Source organism: Astatotilapia calliptera, chromosome 12 (genome assembly GCF_900246225.1).
Source record: "Astatotilapia calliptera chromosome 12, fAstCal1.2, whole genome shotgun sequence".
In the NCBI taxonomy this organism is placed as follows: domain Eukaryota; kingdom Metazoa; phylum Chordata; class Actinopteri; order Cichliformes; family Cichlidae; genus Astatotilapia; species Astatotilapia calliptera.
Genome location: NC_039313.1, coordinates 10840279 through 10864446, shown reverse-complemented (window position 1 = coordinate 10864446; position 24168 = coordinate 10840279). Strand labels below are relative to the sequence as shown.

At 38.2% G+C, this 24168-nt stretch overlaps 1 protein-coding gene across 7 annotated transcripts in view; it reads left to right on the top strand.

Moving 5' to 3' along the window:
• kcnip3b (Kv channel interacting protein 3b, calsenilin) overlaps window positions 1-22925 on the top strand; it is a 55661-nt gene extending 32736 nt beyond the window's left edge. For 3 of the 7 annotated variants that reach the window (XM_026186866.1, XM_026186867.1, XM_026186869.1), the window contains 6 exons: window positions 16326-16450; window positions 16574-16643; window positions 18383-18561; window positions 19404-19508; window positions 19910-19972; window positions 21884-22925. In XM_026186866.1, coding sequence (XP_026042651.1) covers window positions 16326-16450; window positions 16574-16643; window positions 18383-18561; window positions 19404-19508; window positions 19910-19972; window positions 21884-21931 — 590 coding nt within the window. In that variant the 3' untranslated portion in view covers window positions 21932-22925. Of the gene's footprint in view, window positions 1-9; window positions 4117-11466; window positions 13119-13266; window positions 13270-16325; window positions 16451-16573; window positions 16644-18382; window positions 18562-19403; window positions 19509-19909; window positions 19973-21883 lie in introns of those variants that run through there. The other 4 variants (XM_026186870.1, XM_026186868.1, XM_026186871.1 and 1 more) reach the window with 4 other exon arrangements.
• Window positions 22926-24168: the final 1243 nt, after the last annotated feature.

The window sequence follows — 24168 nt, the reverse complement described above, 5'->3', positions numbered from 1 at the left end:
TATTAATGATAATATGATAATTTGTCAGTCAGATATTGTGTATTTTTAGGAATTGAATCAGTCTGTTAGTGAAGTTGCTTCTAGTTTTCTTACTCTTAACTAAAAGGAGTGACACCTGGTGTGGTCTCTCTCTGCTGTAGCCCATCATCTACAAGGTTCGACGTGTTCTGCACTCAGAAATGATCTTCTGTATACCAGGTTGTAACGAGCAGTTATTCTGTCACCAACAAAGCACTTTCATCCATTTTCACACTTTTTTTCCGGACCGTCTCTTTTTTTCTGAACAGAGACGGTACAAGATTATGAAACATTCGAAAAGTATAGAACAAACATCTTTATAAAAAGTCCCCTAAATCACTTTTCTTTCCCATTCTGATGCTCAGTTTGAACTACAGCAGGTCATTTTAATCATTTCTACATAGCTAAATGCATGGGTTGTGATTGGAACAGGTGTAACAAATGAAATAGCCAGTAATTTCTACATGTAAATTATGTTTTTGTCTCTTTATACTCTATGAAAAGGTATTGCTTCCATATTTGAGGGCAGCACGGTGGTGCACTGGTAAGCAACGTCAGCGCACAGGCAATAACATCTGTGTTCTAATCTGTAGCTTGAAGTTCTAATTTTAGTCGCTGGTCAAACTTCTTATGTAAATATTAAAACTTGTGAAGCAAGGAGTCATTTCTTGTGAATTGGTGCTATTGTACTGAAGAGGCTTAAGTGTTATTTAAGTGTGTCTTCCAATCTCAGTAGATCTTTGCTGATATGTCTGACTCAGAGGAAACAGTCTGGGTCCTCTCTTCCTATTTACCGACTGCTGTGTCAGCATCAGCAACAAGCCTACCTTTTAAACCCTGTTAGTGTCCTAATGGTCTCTCTCACACACACACACACACACACACACACACACACACACACACACACACGGAAATCCGCCAGCATTGATATTTTCTCAGAATAGACCCATACACAATTATTCATAATTATACACACATGCCCAGATACATGCATGCAGTGTGTGTGTGTGTGTGTATTTAATGTTGGCTCATTATTGCTTGTCTCCTGTCAAATCCTCCTTCAAAGCTGTGTGAAAAATGTAAGTTTGACACTCATTATAAATCCCACCACAGAGTAACCAGTGACGTGATTCTGTCAGTGATAGGTGACCTCGGTTTTTCTGGTTAAATTCACAAAAAGCAGGAAAAACAGAGGGGATCTCCACCACCTCACCACAGAGATATTGATCTCTCCCACTCCAGCGTCCCATCTGCATCTCCTTTCTCCATCCAAGTCAATACAATAACGCGCACAAACACACATACACACACATCTTATCTTGATGCATTAGCAAATGCAGAGTCATCAGTTATCCTCTTTTGACCTGCTAAACACACACTCACACAACCATACTTATGCACGCTGATACTCACTCAATTATATTTTTCCATGTTATCCTTGGCAAACTGTGGACCATGTTCCAGTAATTCTGTGTAATCATTAAAATGGTTTAGCGATGCATAATTAGGACTCATTATACGTCTGATTCAGAGTAAAACAGATAAGTGGAAAGATCAAGAAGTTACACGTGTAGGGAGGCTGATGTTCCTATTTGATCTCTGCGTTTGCTCAACCTCGAATTCTTGACTCCAGCCCTCATATGCAAACAGGATCAGCTGAGGATGGTGACAGTAATGGAGCTGGCAGAGCCACAGTGGTGTAATGTGTATCATATGTGGATTAATGAAATAATATAACAATATAATAATATCACAAAAGCTATAAGATGCAAAATGAAGGTACAAAATAACTAAAAACATGTACCAGAATAAAAAAAATAAAATAAAACATCTTACAAAGTTGCCACAAAGACACAACAAACTATTATAAAAAGAGATGTGCACAAAAATTTCAAAATGACAAGAAGATACTGAAATCATTTTGCAAAAAAGATGCAAAACAAACACAAATACAGTCTGACCAAAAAAGAAAAATTACAAAAATACACAATATAACCACAAAAAGATGTAGAATTACTGCAAAGAGGTACAGAAACATCACAAAGAAAAGTAAAACACTCACAAAATGAATACAAAGAAAAATAAAACACCTACAGCAGATGCAAAATAGACCAAAATGGGAACACAGAAAAGGGAAAACAGCTTAAAAACCGCAAGAAATTACGACATAGTGACTCAAGTAGCCACAAAAAATGCAAAACAATTAAAGAATACAGAAAGCTGATACAAAGATGGCACATGTTCAAAAGGAATACTGCATATCTGCAAAAACAAGGTGCAAAATTGTCACAAAGAAACACAAAGTAGCCAGAAAAGGAAGAAAAAACAACCACGGAAGAGATGCAAAACGGCCGCAAAGTGACATGCGGATAGCAGCTATTTATTGACAGTATAAAGCTCTTTATCAGAGGCCATTTATCGAGGGCTCTTCAAGATGAGCATTACTGCAATTTGCTCCCCAAAATGTTTTAAGCCTTAAAAGGTGGATGCAGAATGAATAGTTTGCATAAAAGAGCTCAACAGAGTGGGGAGAAAGTCTGCTATTGGCCATAGTTATGGAACAACGGATGAGATAGAGAGGGAAGGAGGAGGAGGCTGAAAGCTCCAGAGCACATATAGACAGAGGGAAGAAAAGGAGGAACCCAGAGGTTCAAAAAAAAAAAAAAAGTAGAAGGACGGGATGTGCACAAGGTTTAAGGTGGAGCAACTGAGCTGAGGGGTGAAAAGTTGTAGCAAGAAACAGCAACAGATTAATTCAGGAAGCTGCAGAGAAAGAGGAGAGGGGTGGGAAAGTGCATGCGAGTGAGGCAGACACTGAGGGGGGAGGATTCATTCCCCACAGCGACTCTCAGTTTCTCAGGATTTCCCTTCCCGGACACTGCTGCTGCTGCTGCTCTGAGTATGTTCTCTCAGGGGTCATACTCTTCCATATCTGGACTTGGATTTGGCCAAACAATGAAGAGTGGACTGCGATGCCAAGTTTAAACTTAACTGTGGACGCTCAATTTACGCTTGAATGGTGGACGTGGGGATTACTTCCTATTGTAAGAGTACGAGAGCAGAAAAAAGTGATTGTTTAAATGATTTTAAACATCAAGTAAGTCCCATCAGTTTCGGGGTAGATTGTTGTTTCATCCGAATTTTTTTATTTTGAGCAAAGTTCAGTTTTTTCCGTCTTGACTGGACGGTCCGTTTAAAGTGGATACCGCTGAGGTTAGAGAGTCAGATAGTTCTCAGCTTGCAGATAAAACAAGAAGTGTTTTTTGTTTCCAGAGCTGAGGTTTTAGAGATTGCTCATGCGGTTTCGAAATTGTAATGGAGTGATTTATTTATGATCTCTAATGCTGTTTTGCCATTTTATGGCATGGAAGATGAGAAGACCTGGGTTTTTCACGTTCTCTTCTTGGATGTTCTGTTCAATAAGCCTGTCCTATTCAGTCTGACTTTCTCCTAGTAAATGAGTGCAAACTCATGAAAATGGACACCGACGCTGCACCGCATTGTTTTGCTTTTTCTAAATGACATTTTAATCTAAAACCAAGATGTGATTTATTAGTCCACGCTATGCAGCGAAGACTGATAATAGCCGGATTAAGAGGCTGAGTAGTAACGTGTGTCTTTTCCACTGTGAGCTCTAAAAGTCTCCTTTAACTTGATCTAATAAATGGCCTGTGACACAGCTCCCAGTTTTTCTCATGGGTCCAGAGAGGAAGATTTTCCATATATGTCAGCCTCCACATATTTTCCACTTCAGCATCAGTGTTGACATTAGAGGAGCCTTCATCCAGCTGGTTCTCATGCTGCTTCCTGGGCCTGGAGACAGCTTCATGCAGTCACCCACTAACCAGGCCGGTTCCTGTTGCCTCTTGGCTCATCCCTGTTGACACCGCTTGTTGTTGAGTAGAGCGCTAACTCGCATCAACCCGAGCTTTCTTTCATCTATCCCCGGGGGCTTGGTTGGCCCTGAGTGGGCTCCTGCCTGTTCTGAAGTCATGGGGATCCAGGGCATGGAGCTTTTCGCCATCGGCGTGGTCATCATCCTTTTCATGGCAGTTCTCAAGCAGTTTGGGATCCTGGAGCCGATGTCCTCGTTTGAAGGTAACAGCCCACCTGCAGCCTTTGCTGGGTAAACTTTTATACACCTTTAAGCACTGCCTGAGTGCACTGCACTGTAGGTTAGTTATATGATAATATCAAAAGTGTTTAATAATAATCAATCAACAATTATAACGTTACATTAAGACCGCTGAGTTGTATCATGTTGCCTTTTGAACTTATAAGACCTCAGCCTCCACTCAATGAGTTATTACTGTTTACATGTGCATGTATAAACACTTGTACCTGCTTACATTATAGTGTGCTATAAATCATTTATTAAATGTTTGTATACTGCGTATAAATTCTAAGTTATGAGGCTTTAATGCGGTTTATGGTTTATGTAATAAACTGTGGTGTTGCATGCCATTATGGAAACACTTCTACAAAAATCTTTACATAACATTGCTTGTTTCCAAATTTGGTTATGAAAATAAAGATAGTCTGCTCCCTTGAGAGTTTAGCAAAACAAACTGTGTAAAGGGTTGCCCAAAAAAAGAAAAAGTTGTCAGGATGAGCTCGTGAAAAATTGACATTTAAGAACTTTTGGACTTTTAAAGGCCGCCACCGCATGATCAGATTTCTCTGTGATTAAACTCTGTCTCCTAGTAAACACAGCTGGACTTATCCAAGACTTCTGATTACTTAGTTTTAACACAGGAAATAATACTCCAGTATTAATCACTGTATCTTTAATAAACTGTACGCTTCAGCCAATCAACGGTTTTCTGCATTTGAATTTTATCACCAATGAAATTTGGAACAGTTACAACTTGTTGCTTACATGTTAATTGATTAATAATATTTATTAAGTATTAATACGTTTATAGACAATATATGAAAATAATATGTGGACAAATATAACCAACAGGACCCATTGTGCTGGTTTTTAAGCATATCTAAAGGGTTTAAATTTAACTCTAGTATTTGTAGTCTTTCTTAGTGGATGTCAATCATTTGGAGAGTGATCAAATAGTGATGTCCACACTGCCTCCTATAACAAACTAAGATAAGTTCATTTTGGTTTATTTTATACTGTCTAGATTACATCACAGAAAAGTACAAACGCAAGTCATGAAACATAGACGTGAAGACGAAGAAACTGTGGTGTTTAGCAGCTGATGAGCCCTTCAGATCAGAGATGTCAAATTTATTTTACATAGTGGGCCACATACAGTCCAGTATGAGCTTAATGGACCAATGAAAGTCCTCTTTCTATCAGTGCAAAGATGTTTTAACTACTTGTTAATATATTAATATAAGGAGTGCAATTTCAACAATAAGCTTACTTTTTCTATAAGCATGACTCTGTGAGCTTAAATCATAAGAAATAAATGTTTGAAATTACAACACTCATTGTAAAAAATAAATAAATAAAATAAAAATAAAGAAAGAAATATACATATATAAGTAGAGCAGACACACAGGTAAAAGCATGTGTTCACAAATTATGAAACACATGTACAGGAGTAATTTAAGATACTGAAATTTAACTTTTCAAAATGTTTAATTCATATTTATTGGAGTCCAGTTTATTTCAAGTTCTTTATGAACAGGTGGCACAGCTAATGTGCTCTTAACCAAAAAACGCATTTACCCCAGGGTAGCATTTGTAGGAGAGCTATGTAAATAACAACCATACAATATTAAGCTTTATACGTTATTCTTATTAGTTATTACTTTCAAGTGACAAAAGCATAGGAACCTTTGCTTTAAGGTTTAATAGACTCAATACTTGAAATGTGCAATTCACTTGTATTTTTATTTTTTATTCCTATTTATTCTATTTATCCCCTTTGTATATTTTATTTATATTTGTCTCTGTATTTATATATGTGTGTGTGTGTGTGTGTGTGTGTGTGTGTGTGTGTGTGTGTGTGTATATATATATATATATATATATATATATATATATATATATATATATATATATATATATATATATATAACAATTCTGTAACTGTAACTTCGGTCGTTGCTGTGCTTTTTGGAAGTCGAATTTCCCAGAGGAACCCACCCGAGGGATTAATAAAGTTCTATCTTATCTTATCTTATCTTATCTTATCTTATCTTATCTTATCTTAATATGACTCGGAATGAGTGACTGAGCAGGAAACAGGGGAGGTAGGTGACAGAGGACAAGACAGAAATAAACTTCTATACTGCCAAATATCTTTTTGAAACCACAGCTATCTCCATCTGGTAATTTTCATGTTGAATACAGCTTTTAGACACTTTGCATTGGCTTTATTTTTCTGATCTGGAAGCTACATCGAAGTTTTATATTGTGTATGAGTCAGACACATCGGCTAGGAGGAACTTGAGCCCATTCGACAGAACATATTGAACTCTTAGATGTTGTGTGCTTTTTTCAAATAAGATAACAGTGCATGACCTTTTTCACTTCAATGTTCAAAAGCATTAATGTCCTAGTTTTTATGTTTCAATCAGAAATTGACATCATGTTGACAAACCTCAGCAGCCTTATTTATAGCACAAGGGTCTTTGAAAAAAGCCTGAGTGAAGAGTGGAAAAAAGGTCACGACTACATCGTCTCTGTTGAGTCTTTGTTCACATTTTGTCTGTGAAGTACAAAAATCCAAATAAAGTACTTCTAATGTTTTTTTCCCTTTTTTCTTTTTCGAAATTCTGTAGATGTTGTAATATTTGGGGGCTTTTAACATTTCTTTCTAATGTTATATTCAGAGTTGAAAAGTTTAATGGGCTTTTATTATGCCTGATACTTCGTGAAGCCTTGAAGGGCTAACAGGCAGCGTACCTTTAGGACAGCAAAAGAAACATCAGACACTGCTCTTTGAATGATGCATTTTTTCCCTTTGACTAGAGTTTTGGGCTGAAGGCCAGCGAGTCAGAGTGCCCTACAGTCACTGTGCCAAGACAATTACAGCCGGAAGGCTCCAGTCGGCACATTAGTGCCTCTCATATGGCTCGGCATCATAAGTAATAAATTCAACAAAAACGCTAGTAATGTCCTTACATAATTTATCACTCCTCTCAATCTCTACTGTCTTCAGTTCCTCCAACACCACCTCTGCCTCTTCCTCCTCTTCTCCTCCAATACTAGAGCCTACACCCAGGTTTAGCATTACTTCACATCAATTATACATAAAGTATCGAACAAGCTTTCTCTGAGACCGCCTAAATATGGAGCCCCGAGTACTCCTCCAGGACCCTGAAGGACACTGGCCATCCCTGAGTAGCCTCCAAAATTCCCATCATGTGCCTTCATCTATTTAACTACCTACTTCAGCATCTCCCACTAAGACTTTCCCAACTGCAGTGTCATTATCCCACTCCTGGATCATCTTCTAATTGCCTTAATCATCTTTAAGTACTTGTCACCAGAATGTTTGCGTCATCACCGATACAGGAAGTGGAATATATATCTGCTATTGTAGTTGGATGGATTTTAAGTTTTTTCTACATTAGGTCGTTAGGTCCATATATATTTGGACACTGACACAAGTTGTTGTTTGTTTGGGGGGGGGTTTTGTTGTTGTTTTTTACCCGTTTACTGAAACATACTCCATTTTAAATTATATGATGGACATAATGTGTAGACTTTCAGCTTTTACTTGAAGGTATCCATGTTCAATCTGGATGAAGGGTTTAGGAGTTTCAGCTCAACATGTGCCACCATTTTTTTAAAGTATTTGGACGATTGATTTAAAGGCTAGTTCATAGGCAGGTGGGGCAATTGCTTCATTATGTCATTATCAATTAAGCAGATAAAAGGCCTGGAGTTGATTTAAAGTGCGGTGCTTACATGTGGAAGATTTTGCTGTGAAAAGACGTGGTACAGTCAAATAAGTGTTCCATGCAGGTGAAACTAGCCGACCTTAACCTGCAAAAACAGAAGAAAAAAAAAACAATTAGACAAATTTCTGCAATAGTAGGAGTGGCAAAATCTACACTTTGGTACATCTTGAGAAAGAAAAAAAAAAGCACTGGTGATTTGAACAACACAAAACAACCTGGACGTCCATGGAAAACAACAGTGGTGGATGATCGCAGAATCATTTCCATGGTGAAGACAAACCCCTTAAAGACAGCCAACCAAATGAGCAATGCTCTCCAGGGGTTAGGCATTGCAATATCCAAGTCTACCATGAAAAGTAAATATAGAGGGCTCACTGCAAGATGCAAACCACTGATAAAACTCAAGAATAGAGAGGCTCGATTGCACTTTCTTAAAAAAAAAAAAAAAAACATCTAAAAATGTCAGCACAGTTCTAGGAAAAATATTCTTTGGACAGATGAAACTATAATCAGTCTCTACCAGAATGATGGCAAAGTGTGGAACAGATCATGATCCAAAGCATACCACATTATCTGTAAAACACGGTGGAGGCAGTCTGATTTCCTGGGCGTGCATGGCTGCCAGTGGTACTGGGACACTAGTGTTTATTGATGATGTAACACAGGACAGAAGCAACCTAATGAATTCTGAGGTGTTCCGAGACGTACTGTCCTCTCATATCCAGTTAATGCAGTCAAATTGATTGGCCAGTGTTTCATTATACAGACAATAATGACCCAAAACATACAGGCAAAGCAACCCAGGAGTTTATTAAAGCAAAGAAGTGGAATATTCTTGAATGGCCAAGTCAGTCACCTGATCTTAAACCACTTGATTACAACAGTTACTACAGTTTAATACAATGAACTGGAACTGGTATAACACCACATACAAAATTTTAATCAGCTTTTGCTTTAATACTGTAAAGTTAACATTAATATTAATATAAAAATACTACTGTTTAATGCTGAAATGAGAAATGTATGTATCTGAAGAAGCATGCAGTGAAGCAACTTGAAGGGTTTGTGGTTGTGCCCTTTAAATCATGCACCCTCACACTCAGTTAAGGTTCTTTGTTTGTTTGTTTGTTTTTAATCTTGAATATGTGCATCGGGATCTTATGGCAGGAAAGCTTAATCCACATTTTTAAGCTAAACTATATATGCAATAAAAATGAAAGTTTGTATTTTGTTTATGTTATTTAATTCATGTCAGTAGGACACCAACCCAAAATGCAAAATGTTAAATTCAATTCAATCCAGTCCAGTTTTATCTATAAAGCATCAAAGCACAACAGTTGCCTCTCGTTATTATTATTGATAACGAGGGGCTGCGGTTTAGGGAATGCCTCATTGGGATAGACGGGTGGAAACTAGACAAAGAGCAGAGAGAGGGTGAAACAAGAATAAATGTGTGTGTGGTGCAAGTAGGTATTTATAGACATATGACCGGAAGAGGAGTGTTTTGGGTGGAGTCTAGCTCCTGAAATTCAGAAAAATTAGCTCCAATTATGTGCACTAATTTAATTTCCCTGGCAGTGTGACTTCTTCCAGGTGTATGAGTGATGAGTGAGTTTTTTTTTCTGTCATTTACATTCATGCTACTGTGTGTGTGTGTGTGTGTGTGTGTGTGTGTGTGTGTGTGTGTGTGTGTGTGTGTGTGTGTGTGTGTGTGTGTGTGTGTGTGTGTGTGTGTGTGTGTGTGTGGTAAATGGAAAGTCAAGAGCTCAATAAATCAAAATCTAAGTGTGATGCTAAAGGAAGTTAAATCTAAAGTGAATACAGGTATTGTGGTATGAGGTGGTAAAGATCTTCTAGCTCCAAGAGTGTGTTGATTCCATCAGCAGCAACAAAGACGGGTACTATGGATGTTTTGATAAGACCACAGTTTAATATTAATTGAGAGTTAATTTGTCTGGGATTGCACCACTTTTCAGTCACAACTGGTGCAATCCCTATACATCTGGATGACAAGCAGGACTGGTCCTTGAACTGGTCTTCCTTAGATGTAACCCAAGAGGTTTTGTTGAAATTAATTGATCTCTATGTCGCCTCATTTTTTTTTCTGTCTTTGTGTTTGCAGTTTAAGATATTAATTTTCTTTTCACATTTTCCTGCCTCAACGTTTTGAGTTTAAGTTGTGTTTATAAAAGATTCGTTGTTTCATCATTGAGAATACAATACAACAGGCATTTTAAATATTCATTAATTCAGTGTTTTCACAACAGAGTTGATTATAATCTCGTGGGGGAACCAGACAGGCAAATATCTATTAAAGTATGTTTTAAACCACATCAGGAGGCTATCTCAGAATCCATTTTGGTACTGTGTATGTGCTAAAACATTCCACATTTAGCATCAGCAATACATTAGTGGTCGCTTATTAATCAGAAGATGCCGTGGCCTATTTGATGAATTATTTATATCATCAGCACTCAACAAAAGCTCCTTTGATTTCACCCTACGAAAAATATTCACTCATTGGCACTTGTTGTGTGTGTTTGTGTAAATGTGTGTGTGCTTATAGTTCAGTTAAGTGATGTGATCTAAAACCAAACCACTGACCTTTCAGGCCGGTGCTCTCTGATGTCGATTTTTGGGATCAGTCCAGGACCTATTTTGGGATGAAATCGATGGCAGAGGTAGCCTTGGCTTTAGAGATGTATGAGCCCTATTTCGGGGCTTTCTGATACCAGTATCTGGTGTTTTACTGGCGGTTTGTGTTGGATATTTTAAGTGGCAAGTGGCGTCAGTGTACGGTAAGAAAAGATAAGGAGGAAGTGAGTATTTCACTCTGTTCATCTCTGGTTTCTTTGCTCATTTTCATGTTTCTTAGAAGCCCTTTAGATCAATTTAATAAATTACTCAGAATTTATGATTCGTATCATCAATTTCCCAAAGCTGGTACATTTAGAAAATGCTTTCAGTTAAACAGGACCTACTGTGCTTCTTCTTGTTTTATCTAATATGGCCAAAGTTTCAAATAAGTTCAGCATATGTGCAATTAATTCCTCTGAAAGGAAAGCTCAGGGTTTAGACTTTAGCTTTGACACTTTTTTCTACTCTTGGACTTCTATAATATCAGCCCACCTTCTGTTTGCAAGGGGCAGCCAATCAGAAGGCAATCAACTAAAAGTGAGAGGAGCTTTAATGCTGTTTGTTTCAGATCACTGATGAGCTGAGGGGCTAAGGCACAGTAAAAGATAAAAAGATTTATTTGAACTGTGAATCAATAAAATCAAAATAGCAGGCAGTAGTGGACTGGCAAGTGGAAGCACCAAAACATTTCCCGGTGGCCTAAAGGTCATTTTAGCCTGCCGTGAATTTGAGCAGCAATATTATAAAAGTGCGAATGAGTTGAGGGAACTATCAGACCACAGCAGATCTGTCTCTAGCGTCCTCCTCTGCCATATCTTCCCTTTGCGGATCCTCCATCATTACATCCATGAGATTTCTCTGTGGTCTTCAACTTCTTCTCCCTGGCAGCTCCATCTTTAACATCCTGCCTCCTCTGCACATGTCCAAACTGCTCAACCTGAGCTGTTCCTCTGATGTACTTATTTCTAATCTTGTCCATCCTGGTCACCTCCAGCATCATCAATCAGCCCCGTATGTGCTTAATGTAAGAGCTGTCATTTTTAATTATTATTTTCTTATTTTAATGGCTCCATCCTCCAGGATCTGAAAAACAAATGATGTGAGATGAATGTCACTTTCAGTTAATGCTGTTTATTTAGAGCAATATGCTTAAGAAGCTGCATCTTATGATCTTAGGAGTTAATACAATCCACTAATGGTAGACTCTGTTATCTATGATTTATCGCTGGATTTTATTGCTAAAGTTTCAAATTGAATGAGTAGGAAATTATAGAAGGTCTGCATGGACATAACTGTGAATGGAGAGAAAAACAATTTCTTAGTCTATGGAATTACATCCTCATATTACATCATGCACTTTGTGCATGTTGTCTCTTTAGTCTCCACTAGAGGGAGGCACACAGTAAAATGAGCTTTGAACAAGTGTCACAGGGCCTGAGGGAGCCTTGTCTCACTGTTTTTCTTTATTACATGAGAATGAGTGTGTGACAGGACTCCACCGAGGCATTAAATCTGTGCTGCAGATCCCAAGAGAGACGGGGGAACAATTAGAAAGTGGATCACGGAGATGACTGGGAAAATGAGATTCAGGACACCTGTTGACCTTTGTCACCACCCTCTCTGTGTCCTTAAAGGCAAATTATTTTTCCGCTTGTCACATTTAGCAGAAATCATTCTAATCTTTGTCAGCCATGCCTATTTAAAGCCGTCCTGCACTGATTTGATGTATTTTCCGGTCTCGTGTTGAGGTTGTTTTGATGGAAATGGGAGAAATGCAACTTTCTCTGCTTCCTCAGGAGTTCAGAGGTTAATTAGCAGAGAATAAGGTGTGATATGGAGGGAGGCTATAGAGGAGGAAGCTGCACAGCATCAGTCATTTGTTCTGTGGTGGATTTTCCTGATGCACCTCCTTGTGAATTTTGGATAATTTTTTTTATTGTTATCACTGACGGCAGGAATAATATTTACTGGAGAAATCCCAAGCCAGCTTCAGCTTTTTGCCAAAAACCTAATCTATGTGGTGTGAGAATATTTGAGCTTCCTCTTTGTGTGATTGGATTTCCTGTGGATTAACGTGGTGATCCAGATTTTTTGGGGGGATTTTTTACTCTCATCTGAAGCATTTGACGTTCATGAGGGAGTTGGACCATCACACCCTGCTTTTAATTGTGGAAAAAATCCTGTAACATTCATTGGAGCACAACAGATCACCGGGGTAAAAAAACAACAAAAAAAAACAGGCAGTCAATTAAAAAGGCAGAGGGGGAGAGCTAAATAAAGAATCATCAAGAAAAAAATGTGACATAAAAAGAGTGATGAGTGACTGACACTGTTTCAGAGACAGGAAAAGGCAGTGGAGAAGAGTGAGACTGTGAGAGGCAGATGGATTAAGACAGGTGTCTATAGAGAGTCCAGTGATGTCGAAATAGAGGCAAGGAAAATAACAAGAGAAGACGAGATAGAAGAAGAGGGGAAGATGAGTGTAAGATGGGAGACGGAGGGACTCCAGACAGTTGGCATCGTCTGCCTGGTGATCATGTTCCTCAAACTGATGCACCTGCTGGGCCTGATCGACATCACTGAGACCGGTGAGATGCCACAGGAGGGGGGAAGTGAGGAGGAGGAAAGACACGGAGCAATTTGTGAATGTTGTGAATGTGTCTGACCCAATTTGGATACGTGTAGATTATCAAGAGAGAAGAAGACATAGCTGTAAGAGACATGAGACAGCCACAGATGGTGTAAACAATAAAGACTTTTTTTGGCTTGGTTTTACACAGGCATCATTTTAAAGCTTGTTAGCTGAATAATTGATGTGAGTTGACAGTCAGTCCCTATCAACCTCTGGTAATAATTGCTCACATGTATATTCTTTTAACCCAAAGCTTTAAATATGTAAATCTTTTAAAAATGGCAATTATAGAAATACACAGTGTATTACTGATTCCTGAAATACTAATTTCAAACAGGAGTAAATAGTTTGATTTCAGTTTGGCATGAATACATATTTGATGGTCTGGTGAGTATTTGCAGCACTGGGGCATTAAAGGGGGAATTAACTATCATGGTAATACCAGTGCAGCAGTTTGGCTCGTGTTTTAGTGACAGTTAGTGACATTAAAATTGACACATGTTTAAAAAAACAACCATACTTTCCCAGTACCTCAGAGTGTGTATAGTACAGTAGCTACAGAAATCACTTCTGTTAGAGCAATGATTCCCCAGTACCAGTACAAGTACCCCCAGGGTACTTCTCCAGCCAGGGGAGTACGTGAAAGATCAGCTATTACTTAGGCCAGTTAAAGACTTTAGTGGACATTAACATGTTTAAGCACCCTCGAAAACATGATTCTTCACCCTCAATGAAGCAATAATTTTCAGTTAAATACAGGTGATATATATAATTAAAAGGTTTATTTATTCAGATAATAAATCATTAAGGAAAATGTGCTTATAAATTGAATCTTTGCCAATCAAGTCAATTTTATTTCACCAGATTCCATTAAATTTGACATTTTATCTTTTATTTATGTTACAAACTATACATGGAACATTCACATGTAATTAAATTAGAGGTAGAAGTAAAGCATTTTGGGCACAGGCTATTTGACTGCATAAAACCTCTCTAAAAGAAATAAATGAGGAGTAAAACAAAGAAGAAAAACTGATTTACTTTTATCCAAAGAGAAATCAACGATTAAGATAGTTTTCTAAAATTATGCCTAACACTTTACATTATTACATAATGCATTGCAAATCCCAGCAAAGTGAAGTCTGCCATTTTCATTCTTAATGTATTATAATAGTTTTCAGTGTATTTTGTAGATTGTGTTCTGTGTGTCTGAATTTTCTGAAGTTTTGAGCCCTGGGTTCAACATTTCCATGGTAACAGATGCCTCCGCCAATCAGACGCCACTGTTTCAATTTAGGATTGTGGGTAGAGTAAAAAAAGCCTTTTCGTTACAACGAAAAGGTTGATATACAGACCTGTGCTTTCTGTAGGAATACTTACCATCATCCCATGTTTTAGATTGTAGTAAGGCGTAACTCTGAATGTTTATGGCTCATAATGAATCAGGTTTTTATTTCCACAAACTAAATGCTGACCTGCAGAACTCTCGTCACCAATAGTTTTTCTTGGTTATTCTGTATTATTTTGTATCATGCAGGAGATACAGAATAATCATGCTCTGATGGGATCATATGAGCGTTATTTTCTTTAATAGAATTTGAAATTATTAAAAATGTGCAGGTTAGATTCATTTTAGATTAGAATCTTTAGCAGGCAAATTAAACTTTTTTGCAGAAATGTTGCAAAAATGCATTGAACAGTCTGAAAATTTAGAGGGGAAAAAGGAAAATGTGTGGACTTTTGAGAAAGTATTTCATCCTACCGGGTGCCTTTTCTGATATAACTGGGTTACAAGAGCATGACCGTCTTTGACAGCTGCACCCATACAGACAAGGTCAGAAGCCATCTTCTTCTCACATTGTGCAAGAATAAATGAACTGTAAAGAAATGTTGAAGAGCGGATCACATTCCAGTTTTAATCCCCTTCTCTGTGGTTTGGGTTTATGTTTCACAGCGTATCATATTTCCCCGCTCTGCTGGGTGTTTTATCCGAATATGACATGAGTCCTCTCCTTTGGACCCAGCGTGTAAACCACACAGCGTCCGATCTGACTTGACATGTTTTCTTTTTGTTTTTTGTTTTTTTCTTCCTCTTACTGTCACTCTCCCACTGTTCTCCATTTACGCTCTTTCACTCCATCTCGGTGTCGACACCCGTCCACCTCCTCCACCTCTGTTCTTTCTGTCTAAAGATGGTGAGTATGTAACAGCACGAGTCCAACCAAACGGAGAAAACTTCCCTACTTTTTTAAAAGTGTTTTCTTTTTGCCCGGCTGTGCAGTGCTTTCTCTTAGTGTGCAATGGTAACCAATGTCACGACACTTCATTTGAGTGAGAAAGTGTCTTTGATCTAAATGATCAAACTTAGGTTTTCTGTGGTGGCTTTTGTTTTGAAAGTCGCTCCATATAAAGTCAGCCAGATTTGAAACATTTCCCACACGTCTACCTTCAGGATAGGCTGATTTTTGTTCTATAATAACTTTTTTATGTTTAATGAAGGCATGCAAACTTTTACTTTTATACTATAAATATACTTTCCAAGTTACAGGCCCTTGAAGTACATAGAGATTGGCTGGAATTCAGTGCTTTTTAATGGCCTTTCATTTTTAAATGCTTGAACCTGATTAAAACTGATTTGGTTGTAGTTTTTAACTATGTTTAAACAAGGCAATAAAAAAAAGTGATAAATTTCAACCTTCCTTTTATATATTTCAATGGCCTGTAGCTCAGAAACTACTCATACATTATTGACCAACAATATCAGCTGATTCTGATGGGGCCATGTGGGATGCATTGATTGAATTCTCATAAAATGACCCTCCAAGTTTGGTGACATGTCCACCATAAAGAAAGTACCTCCTCCTCTTATTTTACTCCCTTGTTCGCCTGCCTTTTCCTCCTCCACAGTTTTTTGATAATTCTCTCTTTTGAACTTCGAACATTTTCCTCTTATGCCTCCTCCTGTTGAATGTGTGAACCCACCCACACCCCATCTCCGAATGTTGACCTGCATCCTCTCACTCAATGTCTGCCCCATCCTCCCTCTTTTTTCTTTCCATCCTTCCCTCCCTTCATCACTTCTCTCTCCTTCTCCCCTTCTTTACTTTTCCTCCTTTCTGTCTGTCTATCCATCCCTTTCTCTCTGTCTCTCTTCCTCCCACAGACAGCAGCGACAGTGATTTGGAGCTGTCGACTGTGCGTCACCAGCCAGAGGGGCTGGACCAGCTGCAGGCTCAGACCAAGTTCACCAGGAAGGAGCTTCAGTCTCTGTATCGAGGCTTCAAGAACGTGCGTCTAGCTGCTCCTTCTGCTGAGACCAGCCTAATTGCTTTGCTATTATTACTATGCTTTATATAGAGCTGAATTATTATTCTAACATGTATATCTCCTTTTTCCTCCTCTCTTGAGCAGGAGTGTCCCAGCGGACTGGTTGATGAGGAGACATTCAAGTCCATCTATTCTCAGTTCTTTCCCCAAGGAGGTTAGACATTAAAACAATCTCCTCTTTTTCTGTCCTTTTTAGTGAGGGACTGAGGGTCATATTTTTCCACACCTGATTTATATTTCATAACTTTGACCTCCTAAGACCCAAACTCTTTCATGGCATGCATTTTTAATTTCTCTTTGCTATTTGGGCTGATTGGGACCTGATGAATGTAAAAACAAAATTATCTGATTTCTTTTTTTTTTTTTTGAGAAAAATGAGACCCACATATGAGGACATTCGTTTTAAATTTTGATGGAGCAGTGGCAGTATAATGTCCTCCTAAGTGGATATCAGGCCCTTGTAGAGAAAAATTTAGTATTTTGGTCTAGACCAGCGGTCCCCAACCCCCAGGCTTCAGACCGGTACCGGTCCGTGAGTCGTTTGGTACCGGGCCACGAGAGTTGAGGCTCAGGTCTGAAATGTATGTGTTTCAGGGTTTTTATCGGTTTTCAGCGTTATTTTGTTATGGTTTTTATCGTTAACTCAGTTTTCCTCGGTCTTTTCACGTGTGTTATGAATAAATCTTCTTTTTTTGGTACCGGTACTAGTTTTATTTTGTTGTATTTATCTGCGACACCTTAAAGGCCGGTCTGTGAAAATATTGTCGGGCATAAACCGGTCCATGGCGCAAAAAAGGTTGGAGACCGCTGGTCTAGACGACCCAAAATGTGATGTCCACATGTGTGGACGCCAGGTCCTAGGAGGTTAAACAAGATTTAAACAAGATGCACACCCAATTATTTTGTTCCTGAAGCAGGCTTGAAATATGCCTCCATTCAGGAAAGAGAAACAAGGGTTACCCCAGTAGGTGTCAAAGGGGGAATGAGTTAAAAGCATTTAGTATGAGAAGTAAAAGTATGTGGCTACAAGAGCCACATGCTGCAATATTCAGTTAAAATTCAGTTTATCATGCTTTAATGCTGCCCTATTAAAATAATTTAATAGCATTAAAAAATACACAGTGTGTCAGAATTAATCTGAAACTGAAAAGTCCAGTATGACAAAGTCTGAAAGAATACCCAGACTGCCACCTTCAGATGAGAGGAAGCTGCTTTGGATGCTCAGGAGCAACCCAGGAGCCATCAGTGCTCAAGCCTGCTATGAACTGGAAACCAGTGAAACACCAGCTTTATTGGCTGAATATGTTTTACATCGCCATGGACTAAAAGGGTGTTGACTACACGGACAAGTCAAAGCCTTCTGGAGAAAAGTGACACAAAAATTGATCTATTTGGGTACAATGACATGAGGCATTTTTGGAAGAGTGTCATGTCTCCCTCCCCTTACCCCTGTTGGAGGGTTCTTTCTGTTAAAAAGGAGGTTTTCCTTCCCACTGTCGCCAAAATATTTGGTCATGGGGGGGTCGTCTGGTTGTTGTTGGTTTCTCTGTATTGTAGGTTCTTCATCTTACAATACTAAGTGCCTTGAGGTGATTATTGTTGTGATTTGGTGTTATATAAATAAAACTGAACTGAATTGAAGGCGAAGCGAAGCTTTACAACCCAAGAACAATGCACTGCAACAGTGTTGCAACAGGACGCATCAAAACACACACAAAAACTAGTTCTAGAATTGAAACCGCAGGCTAACCTCTGGAACAGCCTTTCCAAAGTCCCAACTTCAATCATGAAAACTTGTTAACAATGTTTGAAAACTGGGTCTCCCTCTCCTTTGCTTTTTTGGGTGCTTTGTTAAAAGCACTACATTAAATCCGCATCTTCTTTCATCTACAGATGCAACCACCTACGCTCACTTCCTGTTCAACGCGTTTGACATGGACAGAAACGGTTCAATCCGTTTTGAGGACTTCGTCATCGGCCTATCAGTGTTGCTCAGAGGTTCGGTCACCGAGAAGCTCAACTGGGCTTTCAACCTTTACGACATTAATAAGGATGGTTACATCACCAAAGAGGTGTGTGTGTGTGTGTGTGTGTGTGTGTGTGTGTGCGTGCGTGTAAGATATGTCATTTTTTTGACAACAAGACAAAGACAAATTTCATATTCTGTCACCTTTGTTACATCCAAAACTGTTTAAACTGACATGAAGTAGAAGCAACTAATAACTGATTTCATATGTGTACACTTAAGTGCTTTACAAGAAGATAAATGTTTTTTGTTTTTTTTAAAAACCACACTCACTAGCTCACCTTCTCAATCTAGATTCTGGGTCTAGATACTGATCAGGGGCCTTAAACCAGGCAGAATTATATATTTTTGTTAGTAATAACTATTATGTCCTATTTAAGCAGTTAATAAGCATTTTAATAATGCTTATTAACTGCTTATTAAGGTGTTAATAAGCATATTAAGCCCATTTCTTGGGGCAGATATGCCTGTTTGTATTTGTAGAGAATAGCATGTTGATTGGCTTCACTTTGAGAAACTACACCAGTCGCAGACATTTAAAGGAGAGCTCTTATACTCGTTTTCCATGGTATAGGTGACCTGAATGATGATTGTGCTCTTGGCAGTTTCAAGCTAAATAAACATATGTAGACATTTAGCCTCAAGGGCTGTCTGTCTCTATCTATCTGCCCTGATACAATCTCATCTTTCTCAGAGACTGGCTTTTTTTTTGTTTTTATTAAAAACAGCCAAGATGGGACAACTAAATTAAATTTCCGTTTTAATCATATAATATAGAGTTTGTACATTTTAAAATTCATAGTAGGTAAACAAAACACTGAAACAGTTGGCTGTTTTAGGTAAAAAGTGAATTATATTCACTCCCTTTCCTTCTCTGCTTCTCTTCAGGAAATGCTGGCAATTATGAAGTCGATCTATGACATGATGGGGAGGTATACCTACCCTTGCGTGCGGGATGAAGCACCCTCTGAACATGTCGACAAGTTCTTTCAGGTTCTGATTCCACACAATTAAATATAATTTCTAGATTATAGTTTTTCATTGAGTCATGGATAACAGACTTAGGGGTAGTAAGATTTAGCCTTGAGGCAGATGACTAATGCCCAAAGTTATGATGAAAAGACTGGTGATGGCTCAGATTGACTCCCTTTTCCATAAAAGCTATTGTAAGCCATACATAACTACATCAGAGCATCTTAGAATATCTGTCATAGATAAAGACAAACGTCTAGGTATAAACGCAAACAGAGCCATTTATGAAAAGTTTTCCTTTGTAAAATATAATTTGGTTGGAAATGACCCTACTCATTCATTTTGGTCTCTTAAGAGTTAAATATCGTAAATATTGTCTCACTAATGTCTGCTTTCTCGTCTTATTTTTTCTGTTTTTTCAGAAAATGGACAGGAACAGAGATGGCGTAGTGACTATTGAAGAGTTCATTGAGACCTGTCAGAAGGTGATGCACACTTTTTTGTCCCACACACCAGTCAGTGTAAATCACAATTACAGTATTGCAGTAGATCAAGGTTCTTGGTTCAATGTCAGCTACAGCATGACGGCACTCACACTGACTAGTGTTATCTCCCTTCACACATATTGTAAACCCTGACATGTTATTTTTGGAGGAATATTACACTTTCTAGTTTGTAATGATCATATTCTGTATTTATTAATTATAGCGTGTTTATTTTTGAATCACCTTTAATCCTGTGTTCTTCTATATGTGTCTCCACTTCTTTCTCACAGTCAGTACTGTAAGGAAAAGAGACCTGATTACACCTAATTTCCTTTTTTAATACCCAATTCATGAACTTAAAAACGTCAGTGATAAAAACTCAGCTTCACATCCTCAAAGATATCTCTGCAGTTAATAACCAGAACCAGATGTTCCTCATATCAATACACTATTTTGGTTGAAAAATGTTTATAAACTAATATCCTTAATCATGAACATTCTCTGAAGGAAAGCACTTCCTCTGTATTTTGCTATATTAAGCTCCTGGTGTTTAATTTGTCACAGTCAGTATCTACACAATGTTAACAAACACTAAAACAGTGTTTACTCATCATCTAGTTATTTGGGCAGGCTACTTTTTCAGATTTTTTATGTCTGCTAGACAACCTTGACATAAACACAGTTTTTTTTTCTTAGATTTTTTACAGTAAAGTCAGTAGGCCTTACCAGGAAGACATCTCTGTACTGGAAAAGAAAGAAATTTTAAAACACACCTCCAAAAGCTGTAAATTGTTAACTGGGCAACAGTAAAAGTCATTATCTCCTGATAAAGGGTAGTTTTGAGTGTTGGCACTCACTACCAGCAAGTAAAAACTTGTAATGAGGCAATTAATTGACTTTTGACCCCGTTTCTTAACTGTTTTACCACAAAATTTTCTTTAGATTGTATGCGCAGTTTCGTGGATGTCAGTTTTCTTACCGACTTCACAAGTAGTTGAGGTCAAAGTATGTACACTAACTTATCTTGTGTTTTGGTTGGTGTAAAACACTGGGTTTTTAGATTATTAGTCATTATTTATTTTGAGACCATCTGTGTGTGCTGTTTACCCCAAACTCAAATATTGGTCAGTGCCTCTGATGCAGCTCTGCAGCTGTTTTAACATGCTTCAATCAACAGAGATAAAAATGGAAAATTCAAGCCAGTGCATTTACGTAACGAGCAGAGAGTGTTCCAGTTATTTTACTCAAACTGTAGACGTACTGTAGCATGCTTTATTTACACACAATTTTTTTTTAAAATACCGATAACACTAAGGCGCAAAAGAATTACAATCTGAGAACTTTGAATTAACACAAACAATAGACTGAATGCTGCTGCTTTTCCCCAACAGGCTGTGTGTAATAGATGGATTACCACCAGGGGATGACTTGATCGATGACCTCAGTAAATCTTTTTCCTTAGTTAGTGGTCTCAAACACCAGTTCAAGTGTCATTGAATATAAAGTTTGGTGAAAAAGAATGTTTTTCTAGGGCTCTAAGTACACCCTAGATTTCATTTTCTGTATTTTCTGCATGACTTTCTCAGTGTCTCACATCACTCTTCTATACAGCATTGCCTCAGTTGACTGCATTCAGTCTTCTTCTCTATCAAGCACATCAAAAAACTGAAATTAGTTGTCTATTAGATATTTGTAAAAACAAGCTCAGTCTCTAATCTGTGCCCCTATAAAGAAACATGACATGGTGGAAGATTTATATTCGCAGTTGCTGATAATGACTCAGTTCTTTTGGCTATAAACAGTGCCACCATGGCCATTTGTTATATCTGAAACTTTGACCTAATCAGCGTGAACATTTGTTTCCTTCTGAATTTGCTGACAGATGTTTTTTCTTTATCGTTTTATTTGCAGGACGAGAACATCATGAACTCCATGCAGCTGTTTGAAAATGTGATATAAGAATCTGGACGTCCTCAGCTGTTTTCCTTCATTAGCACAACTCGCATACAAACAGAGCAAAGTCATGCACTCCACCCAATGCCGCAGACTCCACAATAACGTAAGACACCCTGATACATAATGTAGCTCCAGTGAAGATGCAGGGACTAGAGGTTTTTCTATTTCTCGCCACACTCTTTTAATGGTATCTTGTGACTGTTTCTGGATTACAAAAACTGCCTCATGTCAAAGGAGACATTCTTGGATGACTTTTTTGTCCTCGGTGGCTCAACAGACATGCTGATTGTGCTTTGATCAGCGGACAAAAGCCACAAGGAACGAAGAGGCTCACAGAAATTGACAAACTACATGGATACTAACTTTAACAATAACATACAGTATATACACTCACATATGGAAAAGCCTGCTGTTTCCTCAGATTTTTTTATAGCACTGGATGGAGAAAAAAATCACAGTGAAAAAAAAAGACATGAACTAAAGCATGTTTGTCATCAGATATGTCATGTGGAATTAGCTTGCACTACAGTTTTATGACTATGTATTATATGTGCCTGAAATAAAGGCACTGTAGATACCTGCACCTGATATACCACTGAAGAAAACCAGTGTATATGTATATACATGTAAAGTTAATAATTATATCTAATGCATTGTGTTGGTCTAATCTGTGCTCCACCAAGTGATGGAATAGGACCAGTGCTCAATATTTGTTTAAGAAATTTCAATGTTAATCGCTTTTAAAAAAAATGGTTAGTAAGCGTCGTTGGAATTTGGGATATTTAAATGTTTCTCTTCTTTTTTTATTTTTGTTTTGGAAGATTATGTTTGCTGATCAGATTACAAAAATGAGTCTTTGCACAACCGTGAAGAAAGACACATCAAACTAAGACCTTTTCTTTAGTATCTGTGAGCATGCTGACTCCACAGTGCCACAGTGTCATGTACAGTACAGTAGGACCTTTGTGATGTCAGGTAATTAAAGATGCTGTCTACAGGTGCGACTTCTTCTCTTTATTGTGGTTAACCACTGGTTAACCAGTGCATTCAAATGATGATTCAGAAAATCTTTCATTATAAAAAGTCAATTTCTATTCCTCTGTATTTAGTGTTACATGCTGGCTTTGGAGCATTGCCCTGTTGTGTGACCCGGCTTATGCAATTACGGCTATTCTTCCAGTCTTTCTTGATCATACTGTCTATTACTGCATGCATAATGCGTTCCTCAGCCTGACAGGGGTCACACTGATACTTTGATACGATCCCTCAGAGTGACCACTAACCTGATGATGTCAAGCCCACCCACTTAAACAATAGAATTGAATACAGTAAAATTATTATTTTAAGTGGTGCTTATTAATGTGCAGAGTAGATCAAGTTAACACAAAAGGGAAGACAATGACATGAACATATTTAATTTAGCAGCATATTTATTGATTGAACATTCAGGCTTTGGGTGAACAGGTTGCACAACATCACTGTAATGTGTGACATGAAAGGCTAAAAAGCACGCATTGATTTTCTCAGGAATTGGTTAAGGGCCAAAGCTGGGATTGAAGTCAGTAATTAGACATATTTATCAGTTGTAAAACATAAAGTTTTACAACACAGTGGCAAAAGCAGGGATCTCATGATGAGTCCAAGATAGTTCAAGATTCAAGATTCTTTATTCGTCACATGCATAGTTATACAAGTACAACACGCAGTGAAATGTAACCTGACACACTCCTCGACTTGTGCAAAAAGGGGGAGAGAAGAAGAACATTATATATTATATACATTAGGTGAATGTGCAGTAGTAGCATTGTATGCAGCAAGCAGGTGAATTCTGTACATTAAGCGAATTAAATAAGAACAGACAATCTGAATGTGAAGTATGCGATACACACAATGTTTCAAACAGAAACAAACAGAAAGAAGACACTGTCATCACATAATCGCCACCACCTGTGGCTCACCTGCCTCCCAGTACCGCCCCCTTGAGCTCACTGCACCACTCCTACTCAGACAATATGAACATATTTAAAAATAAAAAAGAATTTGAAATGTACATTGTGCCGGTGGGTGTCTAGAAGAGAGTCCTGTCTCAGTCACTTATGGATGCTGTGTGAGAGGGCGGGTGTATGTGTGTGTTTGTGGGGGGGGGGGTGTTATGGTTTAGGGCCCGGAAGGCTTGGGGATACAAGCTCCTCTTGAGTCTCTCTGTCCTAGCCCGGATGATTTCAGAAGTTGGAACAGTT